At 39.0% G+C, this 16,086-nt stretch overlaps 1 protein-coding gene across 3 annotated transcripts in view; it reads left to right on the forward strand.

Moving 5' to 3' along the window:
- Window positions 1–16,086, forward strand: part of ptp4a3b (protein tyrosine phosphatase 4A3b) — a 38,983-nt gene that overhangs the window by 12,155 nt on the left and 10,742 nt on the right. The window contains exons 1-2 of one of the 3 annotated variants that reach the window (XM_036583732.1): window positions 11,543–11,737; window positions 15,208–15,780. In XM_036583732.1, coding sequence (XP_036439625.1) covers window positions 15,676–15,780 — 105 coding nt within the window. In that variant the 5' untranslated portion in view covers window positions 11,543–11,737; window positions 15,208–15,675. Of the gene's footprint in view, window positions 1–11,542; window positions 11,738–11,926; window positions 11,946–15,207; window positions 15,781–16,086 lie in introns of those variants that run through there. The other 2 variants (XM_036583741.1, XM_036583724.1) reach the window with 2 other exon arrangements.

A 16,086-nucleotide genomic window follows, 5' to 3' on the forward strand; every position in this document is an offset into this window, starting at 1 on the left:
ACTTTATGGGGAAATCCACATCAACAGGAGTTGCTCTGTGGGAAAATGAGTGATTTCTTAATTTTTTTCGAACAGTAGCATTCTCTTAAATGTATATCTGTAGTAGAAATGGGACATTGCCATTTTTTTTTTCCAATACCAGTAATGATATTAAAACTAGTGACTCACTGAAATGAAAATTCTTGGCCAATACCAGATTTCAGGACACACTGGGTTGAAAACTGAAACCAGACACTGAAAAAAACAGACAAAGAATACACATATATATATATATATATATATATATATATATATATATATATATATATATATATATAATGAACTTACTAAATTTATTACATTGTGTAGTCTATGGTATGTGCCACAACAGTTGGCCATCCAAGGCAATGAATTACATTATTTTTCTCATCGATTTTCATTTTTTCTTCTCTTTTGGCTAAAAACTAAAAGTTTTTTTGTTTTATTTGTTTTTTTTTGTTGTTTTTTTTTAAATACCATTTTGCTGGAATTGTTTTCTGTAAAACTATTAAGGAGTTATAATTGAAGCACTTCAGAGTATGTAAAATCGTGCTCAAACTATGCAAACACTCTACTTACTCACAGAAAGAAATACACAGCTAACACAGTGTGAGTGTGGCTATTTCAGGATAGATTTGTAAATGGATTGGTTTAATTAATTGTTTTTCCCCTTATGATATCTGATACAGCATTTTATCTTGATATATCAGCCAGTTAAAATTGGCTTGGCTTGAACTGTGCTCACTTCAGCCCAGCCTTGTACAGACTGATACACTACAGCTTAGTATGGGAGATGGCTGAGTTTTGGAGGTGTATGCAGAATGCTCTCGGAAAGGTTGACCTGTTCTGGAAGCTGCTGAACTGTTTTGTGCTTAGCTGTGTCATATGATGGAAGAGATGGGATGATCTCACTGTTCTTGCTGGGATTACATTAGTCATGCTTCCATTCTGCTGTGAGGGACATCAGGTACAGCAGGTCGAAAGGGATAAAGATAAAGGGTGCTCTCGGGAAGCTATTTTGAGGCAAGCAAGGAACAGGAACAATAATTGATTTGTACTTAGTCAGAAAAACATTTTAATCACCTGTTGTACTGTCCACCATAAAGCAATGGAATGCCATTCAGCAACATCTGCTCTCTTTGAGGTTCCTAGGGCCTTTAACGCTCCCTGAAATAAACTGTAAGTTATATGTAGTTCATCTCTTTAGGTGGTGTTAGTGTGCCTGTGATAGCCATTTCACTGAAAACATCTGTCTCTGCTGTTGAGGCCTGCATATCTTACACATGGAGTCTGGATCAAACAAATAATTAACATAACAGAGCATTGACGTAGTCTCTTTACATTGTCAGAATGAATACATTAGTCATGTTAGTGGCTGTTTTGAACATTCAGCTTTGTGGGGATAGTGTAGTGTCTGGTCTTATATAAGTCTGAAGATGGAATTCCCAGTGAGATGATAAGAACACTAACGTTTTTAAGACCTCTATGTACCCTTGCTGTGTGTCACTGCGTACTTGTGCAATATGCTCCTTGCATGCTTTTAAAGGTTATTGCCATCACTCATTTTTACTAGCATGCTTTGAAATAACTTTGCACACTTGACACCTGATTCTGAGAAATGACCAGTCCATCAGTAGACTAATTAACTCAGAAATTCTGTGTCCAGCTCCGTTTTCCAAAGTGGTGATGTGAATGTCAATACTGACAGATTGTGGTTTTGGCTGAACATCTTCAGAGACTAGAATAGGGATATCGGACACACACACTGGTACATGTTTTCATGCACTTCTCCTCTTTCATGTTGTGTTCCTCTGCTTGGGTTTTCATGTGCAGATTAGAAAAATCTAATGGGGCATATCTGACAGCAATGAGTGTAAATGGCAGTTTTACTATTAATGTAGATGTGGTTATATGTTGTAACTGTTTTCCTCTTGCACATTCATGTAAATCTTATGTCTGTCTTACTGTGCTTATAGTCAGCTGGTTTGTTTTTAGTATGTGACAGACGGTGCCCAATAATGGAGAAATGTGTTAAACAAATACAAATATAGGAAAACTATTCACACATTGTCACCTTCAGCATGCAGCCAGTGTTCCTGTTTGTAGCAGATATTAAAAGCTTGCCTTACCAGCCTTCTCTGGTAAGCTTGTTAACACTGCCTTCTGCTGGATGTAGTTTTCTTAAAGGAATAGTTTGGCAAAAATCAAATTAACATGATTTTCCACTTACTTCAAATGCAGTCGATCAGCGTGTTAGGTGTCCAGACTTGCTTAATATAAAAGAGTTGCATTTCAAATAATGATAAATCTACAAAAATGGAATGTTGCGTTCCATTAGTCACGATTAGGGTGACTGCTGACTTCCACTGATTATTAGCAACATTAGCCTAGCAGCTCCAGTTCTAAACTAAAGAATGGAAATTTTGACCAAACATGTCTTGGCTGATTGACTGCATTTAGGGTAAGTGGAATGTCTGATTTTACCTAACTATTATTTTAATTTTTTAAAATGAAATGTTAATCGCAGTGCAGTTACCTTTATTAAGTTGAAAGGTGAGTGAAGGAAGCTCTTTCAAGGCAATATGGATTATGTGATGCTCTCTATCAGTATTTCTGTTCTGGTCACGGTGTAACACACATTTATATTTTCTCTGTTCCAGAGCACCTGCATCAATTCACTAACTAGTTAAGAAGTCTTGATACATTTTTTTTTCACCAAAATGTGCTTTATGAAATTAGATTATGAAACCCAGTAGAATAATGGGCTAAAAAGGGTCCTTAGAATCTTCTCCTTCTGTCTCTGGATAAATGATTAAACATACCATTTGCCATGTGCATCATCATGCTACTTAAATTTGCCTTATTGATTTGAAGTGTTGTTTGAAATGATTCCAGGCACAGGGTAGCCGTTCAAAACCGATGACATACTATCAATTTTTTGGGAATCTGTACTCAAATGTCAAACTGTACTGAGTTACACAGTCTTTACATCCTCTTAATCATTTTTGCACAGGTAATTATTTAATCCTGTTATAAGGGTGGATCTCATCCAAGGCAACTTTTTTACATTTTAGAGGATTCTCCTGTTTCAAAACAAGTCTTCTGGGCTCGCCACAACCTATCCCTGGGTTATCTAAAACTCGGAGGCTCTCTTCATTTCAGCCCTAGCTAAATTTATTAGGTGGCAGCTGGTGGAGGGTAAATTTAGAGCACAGGTGGCCCTGATAGCCGTGGTGTCCTGCAGCTCAGCTACACAGTCAAGTGCCCTATAGAAACATGATGGAACAATGCAGGCCTAGGCCTCAGCTCTCCTCCCTGTCAAACACAGGTTCAGCTCCACAAGCATGAGTACTCTTGTACACCCGTGGAACGGTCCAGCACCCCACCACCATTACCACCACGCCCCCATCTCTTTGGAGTGTTGGAGTGTCCTCAAGTAGTCGCTGAGTAGAATAAATGATTGCTGCTTTCATTCTTATTGGCAAAGCATGCTATTGGGGGGAAAAAGGAAGCATGCTCATAGGTTGACTTCAATCCATTGGAAACAGTGATTCATTATAATACTGCATGGAATGAAGCATGCGTTTCTGGTATTTTTGGAACAGCTGGCGTCCCTTTTAATTTCACGTTGGCGCTATTTAGTAGGAGTGATTAGATGGCATTTGCTGGCGGTGATGTTGGAAGAGCACGAGGGAGCGCTTGTACAGAGGTCATGTGATGTGATATGTGAAAAGGGGAACTCCTCTACAGCTCAGCTTATCTTGAATAAGTGCTGATTGCAGTGGTGTTACTTCTGTCAGCCTTGTATTCTAAAACCACTGTCCCCCAGTAACCTCAGTATTAAGTCTAGAACTCTGCCCTCTGCCAGATAGAATGGCCAGAAGAATGGCCTGATTTGTTTGAGCTGACAGAAAGGCTACATTAAGTCAAACAACCATTCTTTACAACAGTGGTGATCAGAAAAGCATATTTGAATGCACAGCATTAATGTGGATGGGATACAACAGCAGCACACCACATCAGGTGTAAACAACAGACCACATTTGGTGTAAACAGCACAAATCCATTGACCCAACCTGCCTTTAGTGGCCTTGCCAGTCATCAGATCTGAATTAGAATGTGGTAGAGTGGGAGATTCACAGTGTGAATGTGCAGCTGACAAATCAACACCTTGTTGAATCTATGGCAGGAAGATTTCAGGCAATGATGAAAGCAAAAGGGGGCCCTGCCCAGAATAATAAATTGGTCTGTAAAGTTACATTTTAGGTCATATTGGCAGCAACTTTACGAAACGATACGTCAACATAAACATAATGCTGGTTAAACTATTTCTGTGAAAGTGAAACTAACTTACACAACAAACTAAATGAATTAACTTCACACTGAGATCAGTTTCTTTGGAATGTCCATACAAAATGGGCTGGAGTACAGCACCTTTTTCTCTAGCACAGCCTTTTATACAAATAACAATAAATAACAGCAAAACCTATTGGAGCATGTTTGCATGTGCTGGATGCTATAAATATCAGAGTCTCAGACTTCAATGTAGTATCAGTTTCATTCACACATACACATCTCTTGTAAAAATAAACTTATAATTATTGATAAAGTATCATTGTGGATATCTGCTGTACTGATATTTTGACATTAACATATTGTCATTGTTTTATCAAAACCTTAATATTCCTCCTTAACTTGAGTAAATTGAATAGATAAGATTTTTTTTCATTGTTCTGTGGAGTTTCTGTTTTATAGATATGATTTTATGTCAGTGATGATTCACCATATTGTCCTGATCAAAGCTTAATGTGCTGGGTCTTTTGTGAGCCTGTTCTTTCAGAACTTTCAGAAGATTTACAACATGGTTTCCAAAAAAGTTGGGACACTGAGCAAAATGTAAATAAAAACAAAATGCAATTATGTGCAAATCATTCAAACCTTATATTTATTTGAAAATAGTACAAAGGCAACATATAATAAAACAATAATAAAATGTTGACACAGTGAAAAATTTATTGTCTTTTGAAAAATATATGCCAATTTTGAATTTGATGCCAGCAACACGATTCAAAAAAGTTGGGACGGGGGCATGTTTACCACTGTGTTGCATCACCTTTTCTTTTAACAACACTCTGTAAGTGTTTGGGATCTGAGGAGACCATTTGCTCTGCGTTTTGAAAGTGAAAGGTTTTTCCATTCTTGTTTGATATAGGATGCTCATGGTTTCGTGGTCTCCTTTGTCATATTTTTCCTTTCATAATGCACCAGATTTTTTCAGTGGCAGACAGATCTTGACTGCAGGCAGACCCACGTTTTTAGTACAGAGCCATGCTGCTGTAGTACATGCAGAATGTGGTTTGGCATTGTCTTGCAAAAATAAGCAAGGCCTTCCCTAAAAAAGACATCATCTGGATGGCAGCATTCGTTTTTCTATAACCTGTATATATCATTCAGCATACATGGTGCCTTGACAGATGTTCAAGTCACCCATGCCATGTGTACCCCCATACCATTACAAATGCTGGACTTTGAACTGTGCGCAACAAGCCAGATGATCTCTCTTCTCCCTAGCCCAGAGGATGTGGAGTTCCAAAAAGAATTTTCAATTTTGATTTGATTGACCACAGGACCTTTTTCCACTTCGCCAAGTTATCACAGGGCCAGAGAAGGTAGCAGCGTTTCTGCATCCTGTTTATAAATGGTTTCTTCTTTACATGGTTTTAACTTGTGTTTGTGGATGCAGCAATGAACTGTGTTCACACATAATGGTTTTCGGAAGTGTTCCTAAGCCCTTGCAGTGATTTTCACTACAGAATTGTGTCTGTTTTAACGCAGTGCCGCCTGAGGACCTGAAGGTCATGGCCAACGTTATTCTTCAATTGTTGCACTATTTGCTGCACAGTCTTTTACAGACTGGGAAACCCCTCCCCATCTTTACTTCTCAAAGCATTAGCATTACATGACTTTACCAGTCTTGCTCTGTCCCAACTTTTTTGAAACATGTTACCGACATCAAATTCAATATGGACACACATTTTTTAAAAAAACAATACCGTTTCTCAGTTTCAGCATTTGATATGTTGTCTTTGAACTATTTTCAATTAAATATAGGGTTTAAATGATTTGTTTTTATTTACATTTTGCACAGCATCCAAACCTTTTTGGAAACTGGGTTGTATTACTAATTTCAGTGTTAAATCACCACCAATCTGAAACCAACTTGGGGGGAGTACCATGGGGGAGTGGGGGAGCTTCTTTTAATATAGGAATACCTGAACTCATTATAGCGTTTGTTTTGCTTATTCGGGTATTTGAATAAGGCGTCAAATCAGTGAATGTTTTTTGTGTTTAGATGTAAAGCACTTCCTTTACTTGGCTAAAGTGAAGATTTAGATTATGGAAATGACCACAGGGAAAAACAGCGTTGCTTTACATCACAGACACTGTGTGTCATTGTTAATTCATAACAATTTAGAATATTTTCTCTTTGTTAAAATGAAATGGAAATTGGACATCATTAAAATAGAACAAAAAATACTTGTGTGGCTGCCATCATACTTTAGGCGAGGTGCCCAAGAACTGCCTGTGTGCAGGAAGACCATAGATTAATATCATTGGATATTATCAGTGATGTGTTGCTTTGTTCACTCTGATATCAGTGTAACAAATTCAATTAGGCTGAAGGACTAATGAGCAGTTTAATTATCTAAGAATCCTACAATTAGTGTTTACTTGGGTTTACGCTGAACACACTGGAATTCAAAAGTCTAAATTGATCACAATCCAAGCTGTGCTCTGTATGACAGCACAGCCAAACCTTCTGGGATAACTAAGCAAGATAAAGCCTGTTTAAACAGCGATATTAGATCTAATTCTCAAGAATGGGCCATAGATCTTTCTACAATATAAACAGTTGACTGTGCATTCTAGAAGTGTTACAAAGCATGTCGATGGTTTAGTCTGGCTTCATGAGCTTCTTATCTGTCTCACGTCCCCGATTAAGATCAGGTCTATACTCCTGTCCTCCTTACCCACTTTCTCCGAAAGCCTCTCCATGCCAGCCCTCACGTGACTTACAAACATGCTTGTTTATGTAATTTTTACTGTTACTTTACAAATGCAGTGTATACTTTGTCTTTGAATGATTACATTTTAGTCAATTTAGCATGAGTGAATCTTGAGAGCAAATGCCAACATTATTTTGGTGAATTTTATTTTCTGTTTATTTTTTCTTAGTTAACAAGTGAGACAAATGTAGGTACACACAAAGTTGTAAATGGCTTCGGGTGCAGCGCTGGGGAGTTTTTATTTTTTTACTTATCCCTAAAGGAGACAATTGTATATCATGATATGTTTTTATTAGAATAGTGGAAACCATTCCCACTTATGCCAGTATGTCTGCTATGACATTCACAAAAGTTTAGAATCATTGGTCATATTAATAATTGCTGTTATTCGGTTTTCACTCATACACTCTGGATTAAAACACTGTGAGCTAGACACCAGAAGGTATTCCAAGGTGTTTTTTTAAATATTTCATTTTTTGGGGGGGGGGGGGAAACCCAACATTTATAAATAAAGTTCAATCCCTTCTTTAGCTTTCAGAAACTCATGGTTGTTGTCGCTGCTTAGGAAATGGAAAAACTACCAACCTTAAGTCCATTGAAATCAATTGTTTTAATGTATGTTGTTTCAAAGATGTGTTATTGGCATTTTGATATTTTGATTGGCTGTTTCTTGAAACCTCTTTCAATAAGCAATCTTCCTACAACTGTTGTGACTGAGACTGAGGATGGTTTACAGAATGCAACTCAAGTACAGTTTAGTTTCTTGTAAGTTTTAAACAACTAACATTGCAATAGTCCCACCTTGTAGATGCAGCCTCCTGTAATTGATCCGCAGCATGTAATATCTCACAACCCCCATTTAAAAATGTATATCCTGACACCCCTAGAGTTATGTTTTTCAAAGTTGTTTTATCGGATTCTTAAATGCCAGGGTTTGTGTCTTGTTCTGAGGAAAGTGGTTTGTTCAGAAGCCAAAGGCTCAACGCTGGTGGCAAGACTAAGCATCTCCCCATTTTGTGTGTTTATTATGCCAGCTTTGAATGACTTGCGCAGTTTCGTTGTTTTCTCTTTGATCACTTGTACCCACTGCACTTTATGATGTCACTGGCATCCAATTAATGGGTTTGTTTGAAGCCCAGCCAGGACTTCTGGGAAAAGCGTCACAGGAAGCCTTTTGTGTAAACCTGTTTACAAACAAGCCAGGCTTATCAGCCTGACTGGTTTAAATCAGAAGCGATTCACAAACAAGGTCTCTGGTAGCTAACAGGTGTGTCAGAGAGCCTACTGTGATTACTGTGTCTACTATACCTATTGACTGGTTGTCCTGGTTAGTTATCATAACCTAGACACATGTTTGAAATAAAGACATTAAAATACAGAACAAACATATCAGTCAGGAAAAATTAGCAGTAAAGAGTCGGATTAGTGTCCCTTCAGAAAGTTGATTATCTTTCTCATCCAGTCTACAGCTGATAACTCCCTCTCCTCTGAACCCCCCTCCTCAGCATTGTGTAAATGGATTACGCACAAGATGCGTTAAGCTCTTGCTGAGGAGACTTCAACTCCTAGGTGACCATGCAGCCTGGATTTGTTGTGCTATTGCACAACTAAACTGGAATCAGCCCACACGTTGCAGGAGAACGGGGTGTGTTTTATAAATACAAGTTACATGTTGAATTCTAGCAAATGATATAATTGCAATATTGTGGTAAAGCTGGGGCTAGTGCTGTCCATCAGGCCCTTTTCCAGTGTTTTGTGGTGGAGACAACTGGTCGGTCACTCTGCTAACATCTGTAGCGAGCTCATACAGACATCCTTATGAAACTCAAGCCAGCAGGAATTGAGACTAGGGTTGGGGTTACGAAAGCTTGTTTTGCTTTCAGTGGAGGTGTTACAGCATGGGGACACATGCCTGCCCAGTTCACTGATTTATCTCTTCTAAAATGCCTTAATCTGAAGGGATGAGTTAAATAAGATTTATTACTCCATGGATATTGCTAAAGTGTGTAGTGCTGTGGTCCTCAGGAATTAAATATGTCTGTGTTACAGAATAACTGTGTTTTATGTTTTGGAATACTTCACATATCACATAGTATTCATTATGCTGATCTGTCCTTAAAGGGCCATATCTTAATTTTTTGTGCAGCTTATTTTTATCCTAGATTGGTAAACAGCCTCTTTTTCTTCATGTGCCGTTAAGACTACTGTATGTAAATGACCTCTGTTCTCAAAGTCTGCCCTGAATTGTGGTCAATTCAAAAACAGTCTGGGCTCCTTATAACTTCAGTGTGAATGAGGCGGAGCTAAACCGCTGTATAGGCAGTTAATGTACATGTGTTGGTCTTCATGACATTGCAAATAGAATTCATTCAAAACAGCTTGATTTCATTTAGTTTTATTCTTTTATTCTAAGAAAGTGAGGGAAATTCATTTTTGCCTGACCCTTTAATAACCTACCTCTTTGTTTGCTGTTGACGTTGTGCCGTGCTGCCCTTTGTCTTTGCTAGATTGCCAGTTAGTTCAATGCCTTTTCAAATCTGATGTTTATACTATATTGTTTTCCTCTATCTTGCCTGGATACAAACATGTTAAAGCTTTTCTGAAGCTCTTAGGGGAAAGATATTGAAAAGTTTGGCATTTATTAGCTTAGGAAAGGCCCAGTTTTTTTGCAAATGTGTTCCCTACCAGCAGGTCATTTGCTTGATGTAGAAATATTACGAATGTCTTTATTTCTTTATTTTTTCATTGTCTTGCTCCCATTTCTCTTCACATTCCACAGCCAAAAGGCAAAAGCCTCTTTAGTCTGATGTACAGAAGAGTACTTAGTCTTGACTGATGGTTGGCATTATGATATACAGGCTGTCCTCTCCTTTGTTCTCACTTTGTCTCTTTGAACTCATTAGGCTCATTACATGCAGCTAGGAAAAACATGATAATGTACTATGAATTGTTTGGGAAATGGACATAATATTGGGTTAATTAAGGTTCATACTAGGGCTGAACGATTTTGGCAAAATGTCTAAATGCAATTTTTCTGGCCAATATTGTGATTACAATTTAAAATGCAACTGTTTATAACTGAGGTATAAACTGAGGTATGGGATTTTTTTTTTGGCTAAGAAGATCAATGTATACTTTTCTGGCTTGAGACTTGAAATCTTATCACAGTGTGCCAGCCTGTCAGTTATTTGTGTTTGTAATTTCACAGCAGTTCACAAGCTCCATGTTATTAGCTAAAATTTCCCTGCTTAAAACTTCTTATCAATGTTGTTGATAATAGACTGTAAGACAATAATAAAAATTGAAGCTTCTGCGTTTTGAAAATTGCAGTTTCAATATAAACGATTAATCTTTCAGCCCTGGTTCATACCATGGCCTAACCCTAGGTGGCATGTCCTCTATAGTGGTATTGTTGTCGAACAACATTTATTTTTAGTAGTAGTGGTATTGGATAGATAACTGTAACTTGGTTGACTGCAGTGTATGTCATTTGCTGCATGCTTCAGTCTGTTTTGAAGGAACAGTTAAAAATACATAAGAACTAAAAGCTTCCCTTCTGGAAATCTGTTTACTCTCTGGTTACATTTAGAATACTCTGTAAGGCTCCCTTTGGTGTAATTTTAAGAGAGGAAAACATTCCAATCAAAACAAGCTAGAGCACTGTGAAAAAGTCAGAAACCACCCTTTATTTAATTTCCAGTCAAAAAAGGCCATTAAGTACAAATTATTTTTTTTCAGCGTCAGGAAAAAGCAGAAAACATAGAAAATTACACAATTATTATAATAGAGAATTTTCAATATTTAGTGGATCCACCCTGTATTACAACTTCCATTCTTTTCAGGAGACTGGCTGAGTGATTTTTTTTTTTTTTCAGTAACAGCTTCTTAACAGCTACACATCCTTTCAGGCTCAGAGTACAAGTTGTCTTCTCACATTTTTTTCAGATCCAAAGCAGGAGTGGAGCTTAGTTGTTCTCATGTGTTTCAAAGAGAAGAGCTTTAGGTGCTGTTTATCTGATGGTGACCGTTTTAATGGTCTACCAGGTCTTGCATGATTGTTCCCAGTCTTTTATTAACTCTAGTTTTTTTTTTCACAGATATTGTAATACCAAAATGTACTTGGAAACTATTGTGATATTTAATTTTATCAATATTAGTCAGCACTACTGTGACCTTGACTGCAGAACAGTATTGTGCACGTTTGTCCAACAGCTTTGGCTCTTTCTAGTACTTCTCCTAAAAAAGAACCTATAGAGACACCAGGTTCACTTGGCTAAACTCACTGTCACGGCCGACATGTAGCCTATATTCTACAGCTGCAGTGCAACTACCTAGGTTTATTGGCCATGCTATTTTTGTAGAGAGAGAGAGAGAGAGAGAGAGAGAGAGAGAGAGAGAGAGAGAGGGAGAGAGGGAGAGGGAGAGAGAGAGAGAGAGAGAGAGAGAGAGACATGCAGGGGGCGGGTTTCCACTTCGCCTAAGAGCATTAAGAGTGCATTTGTTTGTGACATTAGCAGTGTGCTCTGTCAGTGTCATATGGCCAGCCAGGGCAGATTCAGCTGCTTCGGAGCAGAGACAGTTATCAGTGTCCTTTCTGCTTTTCTCACCTCAGTCCCGGGCTGAACCCTGCACGGCGCGCGGCAAGCGTCGAGGTAAGTGCCGCCCAAGCCAGAGGAAACACATGCTTGTGTTAGAGGAGTAACGCAGAAATGCCCAGAGAGGGTCTTTGCTCATGCTTTTGTTTAGTTATTTCTCTACACATGGTAAATATCCAAAAAGGTGTGGGATGTTCATGACTTGAGTTGGCCCTTGTTTGTAGGTTTGAGTCCATAGTGCCTCGTGTTTCAGAAGCTGGCGCAGGTGAGCACTGCTTTTCTATAGACTGCTAGTGTTGTCCCTGCTTCCTGACTTTGTACCTGGTGCATACTTAGTCCTTGTGTCATATCTAGTTGTGTCAGTGGTAGAAGGATGTCACGTGTATGCCCCGAAGTATAATTTAGACATTTTGCAGGCCCTTTAGGGGCCATTCCACAGGAGGAATGGAAATTGACACAGATGTAACTAGTATTTCTAACTAGTATAATCAAATAAAATATTTTTTCCTCTATCTCTGTTACCAAATTAACTAAGACACTGTTGGCTCGCTGTTTGTGAAATGTTCTGACCCTGTATTGAGCTGCTAGTGAGCAATGAGAGGTGAAAGGGAAGGAGTGAGAACCCCCTGCTGTGAAAACAGTTCACACCTCTCCACAATGACAACTGTGCTGAGATAAAACGGACGGCATGACAGCGGCTTTCTTTATATCAAAGAATTATAAAAGCTGTGTACAACACAATAAGCACTTTTATTATTGTTGACATGCTTGTTCACCTACGAAGATGAAAATCCAGTTTTCTTCTGTTTTTTTAAATCAGACAAATTACCATCAAAATGTACTCCTTCAATGCATAATGCAAAAACCGAAGGACTTTTTACAACAGGCAGAAATTGCATTTTATGGCTGCTGTGAAAAGGGGTTGAGTTTCTCTTTGCGCAAGTTATTTTGCAGTTCACACTAGAGATGTGCGTTCTGACAAATATTCATATTTGAGTATCCGTAAGATTTAATGAACTGATATACGGTTAACCTAAGACGTGTGCAAAATACTCCTTGGTATTCAGGGGGTCCCGTGATGGCTGATACTCCAGCATTGGCTAGCTGCTAACTCACTCGCCATAGCACTTATGCTAGCTTCAATGGCAACAAAATGTTTAGTTTAACAGTTCTTTTTTGGTAGTGCTCTTTTTTAGATCTATCCGTCTCCTCTTTTGTCTGCAGTTTGAGAAACGAGTAAACTTTCACTCTTCCCACCAGTCTCTTGGGAAATTGGGTTTTGCAGAGGTATAGTTACCGGGCATGGTTACAGTTGTAGGCTATGAAGTACCAACTTGGTGAACCAGTTTGCTACAGCACCACCCTGAGGCAGACCACTGCTGCATCTTTAGTTAGTTAAGAATATTAAAGACACAAGTTTACCGATTGTGGATGACGCAGGCTGAACAGTGACCTTTCCTTGAATCTGTATTTAAGCATCTATTTTACTGTAATGGGCAGCATGATATAAGTTTATTATGCCCCCCCCCAGAATTTTGATTTTGAGACATTCTTGGGGTCCAAGAGGTTAATTATAAGGTTACAGACCTCCCAGAACCCCCTGTATTTCACACCTTGACCTTAAAGCAAAAAAATGGATTTTGGCTGAAATCTATGTAGAGTCGTGGCTTTTAGGTGACAGCACTGGTTGCACAAAAACTTGACATCACACTAAGGAATACCTTTCAAAACATGTTTTATTAATGAAAAATAACCAGTGGAGATTGGTAGCTAAATCTACACCTAAGCAGTAGCACTGGAGACTTGGTGTCTTCTACAGGTTAGGTGTGCACGATAAATTGTATTTTACGTGTAGTTTCCGTGGTAAACACGTCATTAAAAGCTGCAATGACAGAATCACATCACATCATTGCTGGTACAAACCGTTAGAAGCCCAGTGAATGTGGGGGGATGAGTACCTTAATCCTCCTATTTTGTTCTGGGTCAAAATTGACCCTTTTCGGGTTTCAATGTCTCTAAAATGTCATTACACTTTATATTTTTTTCATAAACGAGATTACTTTGTTTAGCAGTGATGATATGAACATGTAAAAATGAAGACCAATTTGATGTTTTTACAAAGTCTGTACACCATTTGGGTACAGAGATACTGTTCAGGGTCACAAACAGATGAAGTTTATTACAATTTGTAAGATTTTACACACACACACACCACACACACACCGAGTTCATTTCTCCTTTTGTGTGTGCAGTGTTTCTCTTTCACACACACTGACACAAAACCGAATATTTCGTGGAAAAGTAAAATCCAGACCTATCTGGGGTGATACAGAGTGCAGATCATGTTTATGATAATAACCTGTAAGATTTTGCGCACAGACACACATACAACATGCTCTCATACACACTCTCTCTTTCACTCTCACTCTGTCTGTCTATCTCTTTCTCTCTCACGCACACACACTCACACACACACTTCTCATGTTTGCCTTTCATGCAAGTGTACTCAAACACACACAGACACGCGCACACTGTCCATAGAACTTAAATAATTCTTGCTGAAAAATAAAATCCAGACCTAGCAGGGGAGGGGTGAAACAAGGGTCCTCTGCAGGACAGAGCCCACATTTTTCTCTGCGTATTTCAGTGTGCTGCAGGTTCACAGCCTATGAAATCATTGGTCAAGAAGATGGCCATGATTTACGAGGTGCTGATAGTGAAATAGATAAAGAGGCATCTGAGGCAGAAGACAATGCTGAATTCAGTTCAGAGCATGAGGAAATATCTTTAGATGAGGAAACTGATGTGCAGCAAAATGCTGAAAGAGAGGAGTTCATGTAAAAAAATGCCTAAATAGCATAGTTCTCACCCCCCTCTGAAACTTGGGGTGGAATGGCACCTTAAGGTATAATCAGATTGACCCCAGGGCCCAAAAGATCTTCAGGAAAAATAAGTGAAACTTTTTTGGTTTCATTTGTAACATAAGAGTCAGTTTTGACCTGGAAGTTGTGAAACCCATAAAATGCTCTAACAAGGTAATTATCAACAGTAAAATACAATAAAATAAGTTGAAGTTGTTGATGGGTAAGTAGTTGGCAAGTAAGGTCAAATGAATTATGGCTAGATGACCAATTACAAAACACGTGCACAGCTCAAATACGTCTTCATCCTGAACTACAAGCATACCCATAACCAGTATTGTGTTTTAAATGTGTGAGGCAGTAATTGCTACTGTCACAACAAACATTTTTTTAATATCTAAACAAAAATTAAAAACAAAATATCTATTCATTCTTGTGTGTCTATATAAAAATAAACATATTTGTTTGATTTGTAGCCACTATAGCAAAAGCTGTTGAGGTAATGTTGACTGTTTCTCAGCCTTTCAAGTTTCATCTTTTTACAATTCTGTTAAAACAGAAAATTACCATTTCTCTGAATTGTGGTATGCATAAGCGTGTCATCAGGGGGTGTCTATGTCCATCAATAACAAGGTCTTCCCTCTCTCTTTTTCTCTCTCCCTGCAGCTCTGTTCCTCAGCCCCCCTTTTGTTGATGGAGTTCTTGCAGGGCAGCGGTGACTACTGCCACGCCCAACATTGTGACGTCTGAGCTCAGGTGGTTATGTCTGTGTCTGACTGCTGAATGCCCAGAGGACCACCCTTCCTTCCATCTTCACACTAGTCCTACTGACTAAAGACCCGTCCCCACACCAGATGGGTTAGCGAGCATTGAGGCCCAGGGCTATCGGACTGTGCCCCACCTGACTAGCGTCAGCCCATGTGTGAATCTTACGGACTACAGCATCCCAGAGATTCAGGCAACTGTTTGCATTTCTACTGAGAGATAGCAGGAGAGACAGCAACCTCCAGAGGCCTTGCACTGTGAGAGTACAGCTACTGAATCTCTGTTGGTGAGGCGGATAGTGTAGAAATAGTCGTAGTTTATTTACCTGGACGACACTGGCCCAGCCCACAGTGTGGCTGGCTCTTGGGCATGGCCAGGATGAATCGCCCGGCCCCTGTTGAGGTCTGCTACAAGAACATGCGCTTCCTGATCACACACAACCCAACCAATGCGACTCTGAGCACCTTCATTGAGGTGAGAAAACTATTCTCTCGTATGACCCCAACGATGTGATCTGCTAGTACATTTGCACATAGAGTACTGTGCAAAAGACAGAGAAACGGCTATTAAGTTATTTGTTTTTCAGCATCAGGGAAAAAAGCAGAAAGCAGACACTGAGGTGTACTTTATTAAGAACACCTCCTTGCATATACACTCATTGTTCAGTTTATTAGCTCCACTCACCGTATGCAGCAGGTACACTTTATAGTTCTACAATTACAGACCGTAGTCCATCTCTTTCTCTGCATAATTTGTTAGCCCCCTTTCACCCTGTTCCTT

The sequence above is a fragment of the Colossoma macropomum genome, unplaced genomic scaffold, assembly GCF_904425465.1.
Source record: "Colossoma macropomum unplaced genomic scaffold, Colossoma_macropomum, whole genome shotgun sequence".
Lineage (NCBI taxonomy): Eukaryota > Metazoa > Chordata > Actinopteri > Characiformes > Serrasalmidae > Colossoma > Colossoma macropomum.